General features: G+C 36.6%; 1 protein-coding gene across 1 annotated transcript in view; it reads right to left on the bottom strand.

The window, feature by feature from the left end:
* Window positions 1–19204, bottom strand: part of LOC150076771 (BAI1-associated protein 3-like) — a 350663-nt gene that overhangs the window by 153302 nt on the left and 178157 nt on the right. Inside the window, exons 12-15 of the mRNA XM_090386647.1 lie at window positions 16111–16214; window positions 15248–15371; window positions 12959–13095; window positions 9663–9753 (exon numbers count right to left, since the gene is read on the bottom strand). Of these exons, the coding sequence (XP_090242773.1) occupies window positions 9663–9753; window positions 12959–13095; window positions 15248–15371; window positions 16111–16214 (456 nt within the window). The remainder of the gene's footprint in view (window positions 1–9662; window positions 9754–12958; window positions 13096–15247; window positions 15372–16110; window positions 16215–19204) is intronic.

Genomic DNA, 19204 nt, shown 5'->3' on the forward strand with positions numbered 1-19204 from the left:
TTTCAAATAAAGGCATTCCGTATGTTACACTCAGCTTTCACCATAAGGTCTAAAGTGGATCAGTTTTTGTGGACGCCATATTGATTACAACTGATGACTGAGTGGGATTCTATGTACCATACAAGTCTATTGTGTACCATCTTTTCCAATGTCTTGCCCAAGAAGCTGGTAAGGGATATCGGTCTATAGTTGTATGGATTCGTCTGATCTTTCCCAGGTTTTGGAAAAGCTAGCACTGTTGAATGACACCATAAGCGAGGATAATAGCTTTCGGAGAAGACCCGATTCAGAAAAAGCAATAGGGAATTTAGTGCCTTTTTGTCTAGGTGTTGCAACACGATTAAATAAAGACCATCAGGTCCTGATGCCCCATTTCTTGATTTGTTTAGAGCATCCTGTATCTCCAACATTGTAAAGGGTTGATTATATGGGAGTGCTATGCTTGTACTGAAATTTAATTTGCTTTGCTCAGTCCTTCTTTTATGTTGCTGAAAAGATGGTTCATATGCAGCTGTATCTGAGATTTTGGCAAAGTTTTCTGCCAGAGCATTAGCTATTTCAACTGGAGATGATAAATCTTGTCCATTCCATCTCAGTATTTGAGAGGATGTTGGGAGAAATCTACCATTCAGTTTTTTTATTTTATTCCAGATTATTCTGCTGTTTGTGTTCTTCGTTATAGTAGAGGCAAACTGGATCCAAGAATCTTTTTTTGCCTTATTCCTTACGAATCGTGCTTTTGCTTTCAGTTTTTTGAAATTTATAAGGTTCTCAGTAGTTGGGTGTTTACGAAACAGGTTCCATGCCCTGTTTTTCTCTCTTTTGACAAGTTGGCACGCTTCACTCCACCAAAGATTGGCATGTTTAAACGAACCAGTATGGATTTTTGGTATGGCCTTGGTTGCGGCATTTAGAATCTGAGATGTGATGGGCTGTGTGGCATCATCGATGGATTAGAATTTGATAATTTCAATATCGAATGAGATACTGAAAGCATATAACTTCCAATCGGCCTTGGAAAATTTCCATTTTAAGCGGGAATTATTTGCCTGAGGGATTCTAGTTGTTTGGATTTCACAAATTATCGGATAATTGTCACTGTTTAGCAGATTGTCCAGCAGATGAGTAGATACAATGTTGGAAATTTGTTTGTTATTTGGTTTTTAGGAGCATTAGCAACTAAGGCTGGGATATGCGGTGGTCATTCCCTGATGTTTCTGCATCCTCCGTATTTGGTGGTGATGAGCTTGAACCCCGGTCTTATCAAGAAGCATGTGCTATGCACTGCTGCTCCTTCCCACCTGGCTACAGAGGCGCCTCAGCACCAGTATTCAACAGTGTTAGACTGTGTTTGTCAAGCAGTGATTCCAGAACTTTTCCTCGTCTGTTTGTATGTGGGAGCCCCAGATTGGGAGTGTGCATTAAAATCTCCAAATAAACAAAATGGAAGAGGGATCTGTAGCAGAATTACCTCTAGGTCATTATAAGTATATTCTTTGTTTGGTGATAGGTAGATTGAAACTACTGTTAACATGATTCCTAAGGAGACACGTACTGCTACTGCTTCTAAGGAAGTTTGCAGTGGAATGTGTTTAGTAAGGACTCTTGAGTTTACTAGGATGGCCACACCTCCATGCATGGTGGTATTGTTATTTCTATTATACTGATATACAGTATAGTTCTTGATTTTTGGAATTACTTGTGGTGGTAGATTAGTTTCTTGTAAACACATGCTTACCGGACTATACTGTTGGATATCATTGATATTGCTACGTGGACCTCTACAGTTCCATTGTATGATGTGACCCATTATTTGTTTTTAGCGGTTGTGTTTGATTCAGTCTGCTTTTTAGGTCCAGTCTGTTTTTGTCTCTCCAGTTTTATTCTTTCTTTTTTTGAGAAGATAGGACATGCTGTGTCCATGTCGCCTTCTGCGTACAGATCTAAGATTGGCTCATCGGGATTGATGTTTTCATTTGTATCCATATTTGTTACATTTTGCCGACTTTTCTGCATTGGGACTGCTGTTTTAGTTTTTATGGTTTCTGAGGAAGACTGCAAAGCAGTTGGCAGTACTGTAATTGGTGTGTTGTTGGCACTATCTATCACATGCTGTTCGTTAGTAGACTGCTGTGAGGTTGAGAGTATTTCTCTAGCCCAGTCTGCAATAGACATGGATGGGGGAACTGACACGTCAGTATGAGTGGCTGCTGACTGATATTTCTTTGTTGCTGCTGCATAGGTGTGTTTAGGTGTAGTAAGCACAATTTGCTTCTTTGCCTCTTGGTAAGTCACTTTCCGCTCTACTTTGTATTTTTGGATATTTTTCCTGTTTTCCACAGTTCACAGGACTTTGAATAGGCGGAGTGTTGGCCTTGACAGTTTGGACAATGTGGTGTTTCAGCACCACATTCCATTTGTGCGTGGGATTTTGAACCACAGTTTGAGCACATTGCATCCCCTCGACAGATGGTCTGAGAGTGTCCAAACTTTTGACACTTATAACATCTGATGGTTTGTTATGTTTGTTATTTGGTTTTTAGGAGCATTAGCAACTAAGGCCATATTGCTCCGGGGATATGCGGTGGTCATTCTCTGACCTTTCCGCATCCTCCATATTTGGTGGGCACAAGCTCGAACCCCGGTCTAATCAAGAAGCGTGTGCTATGCACCGCTGCTCTTTCCCACCTGGCTACGGAGGCGCCAGCATCTGACGGAATTAGGAATGTAGGGTCTTATACGGCAATTGAGATAGCCGATGGTAAATTTGGTGTGCCAAATGTAAGGATGATGTTCTGCGTTGGAACAAGCTGGCCATATTTTCTGATCATAATCCACTTAGCATGTGTGACTTTTTGGAGGCATTCAGTGTTGCATGAGGGGTAACTTGCACAGGAATACCAACAAAGGCTGAGAGGTTCAGAAGAGCCTCTGAGTGCTTACGACTCACACTTTCAATTAGTAAATCACCCGATCTAAGTCTTTTCACCATTTTAGGTGAACCTGCTGTGCTTTCCAAACATTTCTGTATCAGAAATGGGGAGAGTGTACTCATGCATTTGTTTGACAAGGAGTGGAAGATAAGGAAACATGGACGTTTGTTTTGCTCTGTGTCAGTTCTCAGTCTTTTCGACTGTGGTGTGTCATGGTCATTATCATTTGATTTAGGACATGAGCGCCAAGGCTCAATTGGAGGGAAATTGTCAAATTCCATGTTTGCTCCTTTTAGCCCTGGGAGAGTGGCTTTCTTCTCCCAGGTTACTGGCCCTGCCACGTGGAGGCAGGAGCGGTACCACCAGTGACCAAGTGGTTGTAAAGTTTAGTAGCTTGTTAGTAATTAAATATATATACTCTGAAAAAAGAATGGTAGTTTTCCTTTCTTTGTTCTTACTTTAACACTTGAAGCACAGAACCACTTTAGGTAAACAAAAGAGAAAATGACACTAGAAATAAAATTGAACTTTGTCACTTAGACATAGCACACTGTATATCTCAGAGGAAATCGCTTGTCACTATTGCTTGGCACTCGGGGCCATAAGAAGTAATAAAAAAAATATTAAAAAAACCACATATATATATACAGAGTGCCTCAAAAATACATGGCATAACTTCAGGAATGAGTTCCTCATATGTAGACAATAAAAATATTTTATATCAACATAGTTCCGGAAATGCTTGGTTCCCGAGTTATTAACCAGAATGTCTTATTTCCCACAGGTGATTTCCTTCATCACAAGGTACTGACAGATTCTGGTGGTTTTCCATTCTGACCATGTACTAATCAGGAGCAGGAGGGTATGCACTTTATGTACGGTTTGGCAGACAGCAATGGCCTGGAGGCTCGTCGTTTGTACCATGAAAGGTTAAGAGAACGAAGATGTCCAGACAGGAAAACATTTCAAGGTATCTATCGCCGCCTTTGTGAACATGGGACCTTTACACCTCGTGCTGCCGACAGAAGATGACCAAGCTCTATGACTTCTGAAGCAGAGGAGAAGATTTTGGATGTTTTGCATGCCACTCCTGGAATCAGCACACGCAGAATAGCAATGCAACTGGCTGTTCAACGTTTGACAATTTGGAGAGTGTTGTGAGAACACCAACAGTATCCTTACCACCTGCAACGGGTACAGGCCTTGTCACCAGCAGATTACCCTGCGTACATAAAGTGCATATCTGCTTGCTCCTGATTTGAGTATATGGTCGGAATGGAAAACCACCAGATTCTGTCAGTACCTTATGATGAAGGAAATCACCTGCGGGAGATAAGACATTCCGGTTAATAACTCGGGAACCAAGCATTTCCGGAACTATGTTGATATAAAATATTTTTATTGTCTACATATGAGGAACTCATTCCTGAAGTTTTGCCGTGTATTTTTGAGACACCCTGTATATATATTTCCCCCCCCCCCACACACCCAATGAACGTGCATAAAATATTTCCTGAAGAAATAATCTAAGCAGTGTGGTTAATTTTTTAATTGTGGTAAATAGCCCAAATTATGTAGTAATTCAAATACAGAAGTTGTCTTTTTTGGTTTGTAGAAACTATGCACAGCCTATAATGAAATATGATATGAAGATGTACTTTATGGTAATGTTCAGTCATGAAAATTATGCTTACTTAGAACAGAAAAAAAGTAGTACCCCTTAAATTTATCTATTCAAATACAATGCAATCATATCATAGTAATCCAAAGCATATCCTGGTTTAAATAATTTTTTTCAATAATTAAAAAAAATGTTTTCACACTAAATAAAGTGCTTGGAATTTTCTTGGAAGACAATGAATTGATTTTTGCTTATATTAATGTTACAGAGTTAATAAAAGTTGTAGATTGCTAGAACTATCAATCATGAGCAGGATTCATTAATGGAAAGTTTTCTCATGCTCTCAACAATAAGAAGTTTCGGCATAATTGTTCAGGAACAATCTTTTTCATTCATCATTTACTTTTGTTCATTCACTTTCAGTACAAAAAACCTTTGGTTCATGACTAGAAATAAAATAGTTTCAAATTAATTACACCATGAGAATTTGTTTTTAGTATATATACTCAAGATATATTTTCTTTTTATTTTAAAATTCATCAAAGTATTGATATATATAGATAAGTGTTAATTTTCAGTGAATGATTTTGTAGAACATTTGGGCAATGTTCTACAAAACTGCACTAACTAACATATTGTGTTAAATGTTAGCACTAAATGTTAGCACTCTCAAACAGCACTAACTAACATATTGTGATAGATGGTGAACATACCAAAATTAAGAACAATCTATAGTTGGCATTATAAAAATACTACTAACTTTTTTGTTAGTCTCATTTTAAACCCCAGGGCCTCACATCTGGTGAGTATGGGCTTGGCAAACCCAGGGTCCTGAGCTGGATATCACCATTCTTCTCTTTCTTGCTTTCTTGGTGATTCCCTTCTACTTCTCTCAGGGTAAGATGGGAATTTTTTTTTTTGGCTGGTTCAGCATAAGCCTCAGGCTTCTTTTCACCATATGGCTAATAATAATAATAATAATAATAATAATAATAATAATAATAATATATTGCCACTAATCACTCATTCTTTGCTTGGCAAAGAGTGAGTAATTAGTGGTTCAGTGCTATCAGTTCAGTTTGAGTTATTTGTTATGAGATGTATAACAAAATTGCAGTACATGTATTTGTGTGTAGTTAATTATTATTAATAGTGTCAAAATGTCAATATTAATAGTGTCAAAATGATGCAAGGCAGCAAGTTTATACATCAGCAAAAAACCCTCTCCCCATTCATTTGCTCACCCTTCTAATATGTCTAAACATTCCTTAAATTTATTCAAACTATCCACTTCTACAACATCAGATATGGAAGTTTCTTCCAATAATCAATTTCTCACTGGCTGAAAGCAAATGTGTGCCTATCACTCCTGCAGCCATTCTTTTCAAGTTATGTCCTGTTGCGTGTATGTTTGTGTATTGTCTGAGAAAAAGTAAGCATATCATCATTAACTTTATTCAATTCATTTAAAGTTTAAAACGCTTTAATCAGGCATCTAGTTTTGCAATGAAATTTCCAGGTAAGAGTACCTTTTTTTTGCTCTGACTAATCACGTTGCTCTTCTCTGCACCCATTCCAAGACATCCTTTCTAAAATAAGACAAGACTGCAGCAATAATTCAGACACAGCATGGGTTTGTTAAGGGAAAGTCTTGTCTGACAAATTTGATTGGTTATTATGATGTGGTCACAAAGGAACTGGATGCAAAAAATAATTTTGATATCATATACTTGGATTTCAGGAAAGCTTTTGACACTGTTGCGCATGGAAGACTACTGTACAAATTGGAGCAGAATGGTATTAAGGGTAAGTTGCTACAATGGATAAAAGGATGGTTAAGTGGGAGAAGACAGAGGGTGGTAATCAATCGGTGCTGCTCTTCGTGGACTAATGTTATTAGTGGAGTCCCACAGGGTTCGGTGTTGGGTCCACTGTTGTTTTGTATATTTATCAATGATATTGATGAAGGTATATCAGGCTTAATGTTGAAGTTTGCAGATGACACGAAGGTTGGCAGGGTTGTTAATGACAGTAATGGCAGTGTGCTACTGCAACAGGATCTAGATAATTTGGGCAGATGGGCTAAGAAGTGGCAACTGAAGTTTAACCTTGACAAATGCAAAGTACTGCATATGGGTAGAAGTAACCCCAGAGAAACGTACCAACTGTGTGGTACTACACTTAAGGTGGTAGAAAATGAAAAAGACCTGGGAGTAATTGTGCAGTCAGATATGAAGTTTTCTGAGCAATGTAGACAGGCTGCTAGGGCAGGTCATGGGGTTTTGTCAATGATATATAGGAATTTTGCTAGCAGGGAAAAGGAGGTGATTGTCCCTCTGTATAAGGCAATGGTCAGGCCACGCCTTGAGTACTGCGTACAGGTCTGGAGGCCTCATTTTAGGAAGGATGTAGATTTGCTTGAGCGTGTACAGAGAAGAGCAACACGATTGGTGAGGGGAATGAAGGGATCCTCTTACCAAGAGAGGCTTAAGTTCTGCAAATTGCAGTGGCTGGAGACTAGGCACCTGCGTGGTGATCTGATTGAGGTCTATAAGGCCTTGAATGGGTTGAGCACGCTGAATTCTGATGGGATCCTCCCACTTGTTCAGAATACGAACCTACGGGGACATAAGTTCAAATTAAGAAAGGATAGATGTAGAATAGATGTGCGGAAATTTGCCTTTAGCCAGCGGGTGGTTAATTGCTGGAACAAACTTCCATCTGTCGTTGTGGAAGTTGATAGGTTAAATAAATTTAAGGAGGAACTGGACAGGCATTTGGAGGGTATGGTGTGATTTTTTTTTTTTTGGCTGATGCTGCATAAGCTCTTACACTTGCTTTCTTGCATCAAGTGCCACTACTACTACTACTACTACTACTACTACTACTACATTCTTGTCTCTGCTAGAAAATTCCTGTATATCACTGACAGAACCCCATGAGTTATTCTAGCAGCTTGTCTGCATTGCTTAGAAAACTTCATATCTAACTATACAATTACTACCAAGTCTTTCCTGTTCTCCATTGCCTTTAGTGTGGTACCACCCAGTTATTCTGGTATTACAGCTACCCATATGCAGTACTTTGCATTTGTCAATGTTAATTAAACCTTGGCTGTAACTTTTAGGCCAATCTACCTAATATATCCAGGTGGTGTTAGAGTGACATTCCCTAATTACTGTCACTAACCACACAGCCAACTTTTTTATCATCAGTAAACTTAAACATTAAACTTGATATGCCTTCATCAATATCATTAATAAATATCAAAAACAGTAAAGGGCCCAGTACTAAATCCTAAGGGCTCCACTAATAATGTTAGTCCATGAAGAACAGTAGCCATTAATAATCACTATGTGTCCTGCCATTCAACCATTCCTTTAGCCATATAACAATACCAAAAGCTTTATTGAAATCTAAGTAGATGATGTTAGAGTTATTATTTCTGTCCAATTCTAACTGGTTTGGTAATTAGATTGGTTAGGCAAGAATCCCTTAACAAGTCCATGCTGTGATTGTTCTTACTGCATTTCTGTCAAGATGGTCCTGCATTACTTATTTAATCACTGAATAGAAGTCAAGCTTACAGATCTCTAATTACTCACTTCAACCTTTGATCCACCCCCCCACCTCTCTGTGATTAGGGAAGACATTTGCAAATCTCGAGAATTGAAAACTTCTTAATCCATGGATGCTTTCATAATTAGTGCAATGAGTTTACTTACCTCTTTTGCTGCTTCTTTTAATACAGTTGGATGGATTCCATCAGCTCCAGGTTCCTTATTTCTTTTAAATTCAACAATATCTTTTCCACTTTCCTCTCAGCTTTAGCTTCAACAATATCTTATCCTTTCCTCTGAGAACTAAATGATTTTATGTTAAAATCATTTAGTTCCCAGTCAGAATTATGTATAGTTTGGGCATCCCCATCACATTCCTTTAAGTGTTAACATAAGCAAAGAATTCTTTGTTGCTTTTCTTTGCATTCTTAGCCAAATACTTCTTAGCAACTTGATTGTAGACTAGTTTGTACTTATTGTAGGTTTCTGTATCCCTTGATAATTTATATGCATCCCATGCAATTTTTCTTCTCTGCCACTAGTCACATCAATTCATTTGACATCCATTTAGGGCTAAACATTAAAAAATATCTTTAAGTTGGTATAAAAAGATAAGTAGCTTCTAAGAGTACTTCAATGGACACTTCTCATTTAGAATTTGCAGTTAAGATCATCAGTTGGCCTACTGAAAAGAATTTAAAAACTAAGACTAATGTAGTCAACTTTGCAGAAGCAGAATCCCTTTCCTTTACCAATGATAGCAATTACAGCTTTAAATATCTCCCATGCCAATGCACTATCACCTAGTGGTTCCTCTACCTTAGATTATTAGATTCTAATTAGTTTGGTAAAATCATTGCAGATAATCAGATCAAGGCTATTGATGCAGACTATTATTTTTTTATAATAACCTGCATCAGATTTATCAGCTATTACTATTACCAGAAAATTTATGTGAATTTAAGAACAGAATCAGCATTGTTGTTGTTTGTTTGTTATTTGGTTTTTAGGAGCATTAGCAACTAAGGCCATATTGCTCCAGGGATATGCGGTGGTCATTCCCTTACCTTTCCGCATCATCCGTATTTGGTGGGCACGGGCTTGAATCCCAGTCTAAATCAAGAAGCATGTGCTACGCACTACTGCTCCTGCCCACCTGGCTATGGAGGCGCCGATCAGCATCGTTACTGATTATTTAACACCTGGCATGCATGCTTTGTGTCAGTCTGGAAGGATGATGACTTTCCCTTGGATATATGTTGCATGACTCACTGTGGTCAAATTGAGATGTTATAGTTACAATAAAAACTCCAGGCAGTGGCTTTTATGGATTGTTTGGTATGTTTTTCTAAGTTTAAATTACAATTTGAGGAATGGATTTAATTTAAACTATTGAAGAGTCAAGAGTTTAAATTAGTCTAAATAACTAAATGGATTTTCGAGGAAAAAAAGTCATCTAAAATCCATAATCTACTTGTCTATTTGCTTAACACATTTTAAAAATATAAGATAATATCAGTGCAATTATTAATTATTATTATTACTCACTTTGAGCGAATTTGTTACTTCTACATGAAGGTCATGTCTAAATGGACAACACCATTTAAAAGCTCGCAAATTGTGGATTAAAGACAGACACCTGTTAGGAAATAACATTTAGTCAACTATCCTGCCATTAATAAAATAAATGCAATCCTCATACATTAATAAAATAAATGCAATCCTCATACAGTACCTAAAATTCATAAAATAACTATGTAAAATTCAGTTGTGAGTCATGACACAAGAAACACTTGGAATACTAACAAATTGATCAATGCTTGAAATGATTCTGCCCTGCAGAATGATTTCAAGCAATTTCAAAAGCATTTTAAACCTGAGCGTTCATCAATATCATTAGTAAATACTGAAAACAACAACAGACAGCCTAGAAATGAACCCTGGGAGACTGACATTTATAGTCACTTGCTCTCTCTCTCTCAATCATTCCTTTATCCATAGCAGTAACTTGCTCCTAACGTTAATGTTACACTGCTCCAATTTGTATAGCAGTCTTTCATCTGGACCAGTATCAAAAGCTTTTCTGAAATCTAAGTATATAATGTCAAAATTATTTTTTTGCAGCCAGTACCTCTCTTACTGTCTGACAAGATTGCAACTTAACATATAATCCATGATGTGGCTGCTGTATAACTGCATTCTTCTCTAAATGGTCCTGCATTACTTCTTTAACCAGTGACTCCATTATATTCCTTGGAACAGAAGTCAAGCATACAGGTCTGTAATTACTCACTTAAACCCCTCCACCCCCTTTGAGAACTGGAAATATATTTGAATATTCCAGTCCACAGGAACCTTTCCTGAATCCAAGGATGCTCTCATAATTATGGCTAAAGGTTTGCTTACCTCTTTTGCTGCCTCTCTCAATATAATCGGATAGATCCCATCCCCTAGTTTTTTCTCGGTTATCACAAAATCATTTAGTGCCCTGTAATTTGATATATTTCCAGCATTCCCATCCCTAAAAAAATCCTCATATGCAGACATAGATCTCCATATATGAGGCAATTTGCAACCTGAACAGATTACCAACAATTAAACCATTTATATTGAGTGTACCAATGCAATTCATCCCCTTCCTTCTTGTGTTTACATAAGTAAAGAAGTCTTTTTGCATTCTTTGCCAAAGAATGCAGAGAAAAGTAGCTTCTTGTAATTTGATTTAGTTTATCTAGCACTCTTTGTGGCTTTATTACATAGTAATTTATACCTCCTGTAGGTTCTGATAATTTATAAGCATCTCATGCATTTTTCTTCTCTGCCACCAGTCTCACCAGGTCATCTGACATCCATTAATTGGTATAAAATGCCTAATAGCTTCTACAATTACTCCCTGAATGCTTCCCATTCAAAATTCACTATTGGTAACATCATCAGTTGATCCCACTGAATGAATTTTAAGAACTGTCTGAGACCAGTGTAGCTAACTTTACAAAAAAAGACAACTTTAAAAAAAGAAAGAAATATCTGAATATAAGATATTCTGATTTACTGGCCCACTCTATTTGTCTGTTTAGTTGTTCATTATACTCATGACAGTCATTAGGTCTACAAACACACTTCTACTCTCATTTTTGTTTTCCCAGTATCACACCAAACTGGCATGACACTGGTTGCACATGCCAATTGCAACACTGCCTTAGATTTTATGTGTTTCTTAATTTAGAGCATAATTCCTCCCCTTCTCTGCCCTCTCTGACCTTTCCGTATACAATGTATTTGCCATATTTAAATTCCACATCCCTTACATAAGGGATGAAGAATTTGAATATGGTGATTGATGCTTAGTGACATCATATCTCCGATATCCCACAATGTCGGCATTTGATGACTTAATCAATACTTCAAATTCATCAAATTTATTTACTATGCCCCTATCATTGGCGTATAAGCAGGTATACACGAACCTGTTTTTACTCTTAGTAATCTTAACAACAGCCCATGTATTTGCTTCTCCCAGCAGGCCTTAAAATCTATAGGTTCTAATACTTTTTGTGTTAAAATGCTCTTGGAACAGACTAAAATTTAAAAAGATGAGTTCATGGAGGTATTCTTCATTCAAACCAATCTGTAAAATATTTCAACAAAAATACAGAATCATTGTTCTCCCTTCCCTCAACTTCTATAAAAGAATAGGAACAATTTGGTGGACTGAGAGATTTGTAGGATATAACTCCCTCCCAATTATTTTCCTCAATTCATAGTTTATCTAGAAGAGTATCTCTCTCTCTCACTGCCTCAACTGGCACAATAGGTCAACAGGAAGGTTTCAGTATCCCAGTAAAACTTCCTTCATCCCCCACCTCAAAAACTGCCAAAGAAAACTGTGAAACTAAGGCCCACTTGACAGCAAGTGCACATCCGAACCCATCTTGACTTTCATCTATTTCAATAATTAAAGATGATTGCTAAACATAAGATCAATGCATTCACCAACATCGTAAACAACCTGCACACATTAAACCAATAAAGATCTCCCCTTCAGATATATCTGTTGATAGTGCCAGTGTTTTGTTTACTGTTGGTTGGTACTTCTGCTGCAAGCATTTGTTATTTGTTATATTTATGCTTTATTTATACCTTGTTATATAAGCTGCTATAGTTGGCCATATCTACAGTTGAGGATTCTCAGAGAAGGATTAAATGTGAGGTTTAAAAACCACTTTATACATAGTGAAGTACGTCTTTCAGCTTCAAATTTTCTTCAACTATGATCAACATACATGGGACACCCCATGGTCCAGGGTAGCATATATGGTCATTGGAACTGTTGTTGTTATTAGGTTTTTTAGGCATATCAGCAACTTAGATCATACTGCACCATCATGTATTATGTCTACACAAGTTTGTAGACCAACCTGCATATTGTGAGGGCTGAAAAACACAGAATAACTGATGGTGGGCCCCTACTCCTTCCACCTGAGCCTGGCTAACTACAGCTTTGGCTGAAGAAGCCTTTAGAAATTCCTCTAGTTTATGATAGGACTTGAACCCAGACCTCTCTATATGAATGACAAGCAGTAAAATTACTATACTGTTATGGAGGATGGTCATTGGTGCACATGTGCAACTGAATCAACAGAGTAACACAAAAAATGCAGTCCGTTATATGGCTGCCAGTCACAAGGAAGTTGCAAATTCCATTTATTACAGGTAGCTGTACCCAAATATAAACAGAAACTTTATAATTATATTACCATTATTCCAAAAAAATTACATTAATAAACAATAAAAATAAAAGATTTTCAATTGATTTCAATAAGAGTTTCTTCTTATTTTCTTACTTGAGCAAATGTATCAGTTTGTGCTCAGCTTGCTGATTGCCAAACGGAAATAATTCCCGGTGTTTCTGTATTAATCCAAGGCAGTAGTCCAGAAATAAGTTGAAAGATTCAGCAAGGGCAGCTTCCTTAGGTGAAAATGGGCATTAATATTATTTACCACAGGTTTGAAAAATAAATAAATTTAATTCTATATTTTTATATTTTCTAAAAATTTAATATATTTAATTGGGATTTCTGACATTCAGGTAAATTTTAAATTAATATCTTAATTACACTTAGTCACAATTATTTGCTTTTCCTAAACAGCTTGACAAGAAAAAGTTCAAAAAATAAACACGGAGAAAAGGAAAGATGAGTGTATTATTTTCAACAGTGAAATTATAATAATAACAAATGAAATTTGAGAAAAATAAAAGTCATTTCATGCAACTTAATGAAAGTAAAGTTTTTTATTGAATGGCATTAATAAACTATGAAATTTTATTCTTGATGATTAAGATGTACTTTTCTAAAATTAAAGAATTCTGATAATTAAATTAAATTCTGATAATTTAATTTATCAGCAACCCCGGGGGCTCACATCTGGTGAGTATGGGCTTGGCACACCCAGGGTCCTGAGCTGAATATCATCATTCTTCTCTTTCTTGGTGATTCAATTCTACTTTTGACTCTCTCTCTCTCTCTCTCAGGGTTACTCGGGAACTTTTTTTTTTTTTTCCTGGTGCAGCATAAGCCTCAGGCTTCCTTGCATCATATGGATATTAATAATAATAATAATAATAATAATTAAAGATCATGTCTCAGATTAGAGCAGTAAAGCAAAAGGCTCAAGCTAATGGGAGTGCTGTGGCTCAGGGGAGAACTGAGGGGGGGGGGGCAGTTTCCCCCTCTGAATCACATCACAGCCTTTTAAAATGCACTGCTTGCTTGATGTTTGTGGAGCAATCAGGTACGGGACATGATATTGCCAAGGGGAATGTCTTTGTGTGTGTGTGTGTGTGTGTGTGTGCGCGCGCGATGTAAGGAGTGTGAGGAAATTAGACGACAACTCAGCATTGTTATGGGGCCTGTATGAGAGATTGAAGGACAGGGTGGATGCCCTCGAAGGGTTGCTCTTACGAAGAAAGGCTTAAGTTTTGCAGATTACAGTGTCTGGAGACTAGGCACCTGCAAGGTGATCTGATTGAGATGTATAAAGCCTTGAATGGTTTTAGCATGCTCAATGCTGATGGGATTCTTCCTCTTGTTCAGAATAATCACCTGAGAGGGCATAAATTCAAATTGAGGAATGACAGTTGTGGAATAGATGTGTGAAAGTTTACCTTTAGCCAGAGGGTAGTTGGTTGGTGGAACAGACTTCTATCTTTTGTTGTGGAAGTTGATAGCCTAAATAAATTTAAGGCTGAGCTGGACAGGTATTTGGAACGAACGGAGGGGTGAAATGGGAGCGTTTTTTTTTTTTTTTGGCTGATGCTGCATAAGCTTGCTTTCTTGCATCATATGCCTTTACTAATGCTAATACTATAAAAATACTAAAGTGATCCCACAGCTACTTGCCCCTTTTCTACTGATTATGGAAAGTATCAAATTATGGAAAGAAAATAACTATAAAAAGATATTTGGCTTTGGTGCTATCAAGGGGGAACTAGCCTAAATTTATTCCAATCGACTTTAAATTTTCTATTTTTGCTATTAACTAATACACTCTAAATCATTTTAGGAACATATTTCTTTTATAACACCCTTATTCATAATTTATTCTCCTCTTTCCCCTTTTGAGTGTTGCTATAAGTAAGGTATTAGTTTTCTTTTATTTCTTACTTGGCTTAGTCATTCTGCTAGAATATTCTTAATTTATTCTTTATTCACTTTGCATTAAAACCTGTACAATACATAATACAATATAACATGCAATGTAATATTTCAGAGAACTACTAATTTTTGTAAATATTTTTACAAAATTTTTTGGTATTTCTCTGAAATTGATTTAATATGCAGAGACCATTGATTACCTATATAAAATAACCGCCGAATTAATTTTGAACTAAATGCTAATATAATAAATAAAATACTGATGCACAATCATTATCCAATTATAAAATCAGGTATCCAAAACAGGGCCGATATGGACTAATGCCAATTAGAAGATCTATAGTAAATAGTATGAAAAGCAAAGGAAAATGATGCATGTATAAATGAGAAAAATTCAATCGACCAATCAGAATATAATGCATTATTTATTCTTGGTATACATGGTGATTTTTACTACTGAAATATTTAAAATCTTACTTCATCTCTTGAAAGAGGATTTTCCTGGTCACCAAATATCCTATTGAGATCATCTAAAAGTTGAAATAATAAGGCATAATCCAGAGGCACTTCCATGTGTTTTCTGCTATACATAATCCAGCGACTGTTAAAGTAGAAAGAAATAGTTCAATAATAATGTTACAAACACATATTTAATACTAAATTAATAGTATTACTGGGCCAAAAATACTGTTATTAAACAACAAATGAAACAAATAAATAAATAAATTATTCTTAAATGTTTTTGAAACTTAAATTTTTTTTTTTTTTTTTTTTTTTTTTGCAATTTAAGTTTCTGCAAATTTTTGTTCAAACTTATTTACAATGAAATGAAATGCTTATTTTTGTTTGTTTGTTTTGTTATTTGGTTTTTAGGAGTGTTAGTAACCAAGGCCATATTGCTCCGGGGGATATGCGGTGGTCATTCCCTGACCTTTCCGCATCCTCCGTATTTAGTGGTCATGGGCTGGAACCCCAGTCTAATCAAGAAGCATGTGCTATGCACTGCTGCTCCTACACACCTGGCTACGGAGGCACCTAGAAATGAAATGTTATTATCACTCTCCACTGTTTGAGTGCTCAAATACTGGACAATTCTAGTGATTAACAATGTCACCAGTGATCATATGCAACAACATAAAATCAGTGGGTAGAGAGAGAGAGAGAGAGAGATTTATAATAAAATCAATCTTTTAGTCTGGTCAATTTTTTCATCATTCTGCAGCAGAATGATGGAAAAATGGCATAAAGGAGTGTTCCTCAACTTTTTTTTGTGCTCTATCTTCTTTGCAATTTTTATAAACTATTTCTACTTTTTATATTGCAAATTAATTTTCACATACCACAAGGTTTGCTGTAATTCGGCAACATCTCCCTGAATTGCATGCTGATGTAGGATTGTCAATGCTGATTGAGGCAAGTCTCCAGCCCATTCATAGCCTGGACCCTAAATACATGCAATTATTTCATAAAATAATTCAAATAATAATATAATTGTTTAAGTATCACTGAAAAAAATACAAATACATATTAGTTAAATATTTATAAACTGATGGGCTTACATTAAATGCTATAATGATGTAAATTTATCAGTCAGCTGTGATGATGTAAATTTACCAGTCAGCTTTTTTACTTTATATAATCAAGAAAAGTAAAACTAACAGAACAAACTGATTATTTCTTGTAAAAAAGCAATTATTGCATAAAACTTTCTAATTTACTTCACGAATATGGGTGGCCTTAAATTCAAACCTTAATGAGGTCTATTTCCATCTACAATTGTATAAACTGCATTTTTTTTCCCTGACTGAATTTCAACTATTATACTCTTCATCTGCCACTCATCCTACTTATCTCACTTACTTACTATACATAAGTGCAGATTTGAACATAAAGTAATTCCTCCTAATCAGTAGTGGTGGCTTAAAAAAATACCTACCCAAATCATATATCCATCCCCTCGAATGATTTGCCTAACTCTTTATTAAATTTATTCAAATCCATTTCTAGGAATAGGTGCATGTATGCTTGTATGTATACCAATGCTAGAAGTATAGTAAATAAATTTGATGAATTTGAAGTGTTGGTCAAGACATCAAAGGCGGATATTGTTGGGATATCAGAGACGTGGTGTCACACTGATATTAGCATTAGCATTAGTAGAGGCATTTGATGCAAGAAAGCAAGCTTATGCAGCATCAGCCAAAAAAAAAAAAAAAAAGTAAAATAAATAAATAAAAAATAACCACTTCCACTTCACCCCTCTGTTCGTTCGAAATACCTGTCCAGCTGAGCCTTAAACTTATTTAGGCTATCAACTTCCACGACAAGGGATGGAAGTCTGTTCCACCAATCAACCACCCGCTGGCTAAAGGCAAATTTCCGCACATCTATCCTACATCTGTCTTTCCTCAATTTGAATTTATGTCCTCTCAGGTGATTATTCTGAGCAAGAGGAAGAATCCCATCAGCATTGAGCATGCTCAAACCATTCAAGGCTTTATACACCTCTATCAGATCACCTCGCTGGTGCCTAGTCTCCAGACACTGTAATTTGCAAAACTTAAGCCTTTTTTCGTAAGAGCACCCATTTGTTCCATTCACTAATCTTGTTGCCCTTCTCTATACTCGTTCCAGAAGCTCTACATCCTTCTTGAAATGAGGCCTCCAGACCTGTATACAGTACTCTAGGTGTGGCCTGACCATTGCCTTATACAAGGGAATAATCACCTCCTTATCCCTGCTATAAAAATTCCTATATATCATTGACAATACACCATGAGCTACTCTTGCAGCCCGTCTGCACTGCTCAGAGAACTTCATATCTGCCTGCACAACCACCCCCAGATCCCTTTCATTCTCTACCACTGTCAGTGTAGTGCCACAGAGTTGATACGTTGCTCTGGGGTTACTGTTTCCCATATGTAGTACTTTACATTTGTCAATGTTAAACTTCATTTGCCACCTCTCAGCCCATCTGCTCAACCTTTCCAGATCCTGTTGCAGCAGCATAGTGTCAGTAGTGTCCTTGACAACCCTGCCAACCTTTGTATCGTCTGCAAACTTGGACATTAAGTAAATTCCACATCAATATACATTACAATCACTGCCACTTAGTGGTTCGTTTATATGGAGATCCATAATGCATGAAGATTCACAAATGATAATCATATCAAGAGTACTGCACGTTGATAGAAGACTGCTATCTACATTAGTATATTGATACTTTTATATCAACATGCTGTTGTAGATCACAGTCATACAATACATCCAGAAAAGTTATGCTACTGTGCAAGCCACCTATTTCAAGTTCTAGTCAACATCTGGAAAGTTAAAATCCCCCTCTATAAGACATTATGATCTGCTGGCCCACTCTATTTGTCTATATAGTTCTTTATTAAGTGCACCACAGTCATTTGGCCTATAATATGCTCCTACTCTCATTTTTGTTTCACCAGTGCTTATGTCATACCAAAGTGACTCAGCATTGCACTGGTCATGTACATCAACTGGGTGTGCTGTCTTAGATTCTATGTACTTCTTAACCAAGAACATAACTCCATCCTCCCCCTGACTTTTCTATCCTCTTTGTACACATTGTACTCAAAATAATCCAATTCTACATCCCTTAAGTCTGAGTGGTATCATGTTTCCAATGTCCCCATTCGATGATTTCATCAATACTTCAAATCTGTTTACTATACTCCTAGCACTGATGTATGAATAAGTAGTAGTACAACTAGCTTTAGGAGTATCAGCGACTAAGGCCTACATGCGTTCTGTGATCAATTTTATGTTTCCTGGAAGAAAAACCCAAGTTTCCGGGAGGAAAAACCATACTACCCTTGTCTAAGACTGACTAACTCAGCCACGTTGCTATTTACTATTCACTGAAAAAGGCCCATAAAACTCCTCATGTCATCGATGGGACTTGAACTCAGGTCTTTTCTACTCAGTATGGTGAGGATGGTGATTCTATTAACTGTGCTACCCATGAGGGCAGTATGAACAAATACATAAGCACCTGTTTTTGCTAAGCCTGTGTATTTTCTTATCCCATGACTACCCCCAGTAGGCCTTGAAATCCCCAACATTTTGCTTTTCAGGCTGCTGCATGTCTTAATAGAAGAGCAAAAGAATCAGTTTCACCTCTACTTTGGCTGCTGTTAAAGTATTTGTCTGTTATCCTCCTCAAGCTAGCAGTTTTGAAAAATTCTAAGCTACCAAATGTTACACTTTATACTTATTATAAGAGCTCAAAATCTGAAAAATCCTGGGATTTACCAATTCACTTTGGTAAAAGCTCAAAATCTGAATTATCACTAGAGTAAACTGGTAAAAATCTGAACTATCAAAAAATGTTCTGCATCAATGTACCATTCACTTTTCTGATTTTTATACAAAGGTATTTCTGATATTTCTATATGCATGCTGAAA

This window comes from Mastigoproctus giganteus, chromosome 12 (genome assembly GCF_048544385.1).
Source record: "Mastigoproctus giganteus isolate SK-2022 chromosome 12, ASM4854438v1, whole genome shotgun sequence".
Taxonomy (NCBI): Eukaryota; Metazoa; Arthropoda; class Arachnida; order Uropygi; family Thelyphonidae; genus Mastigoproctus; species Mastigoproctus giganteus.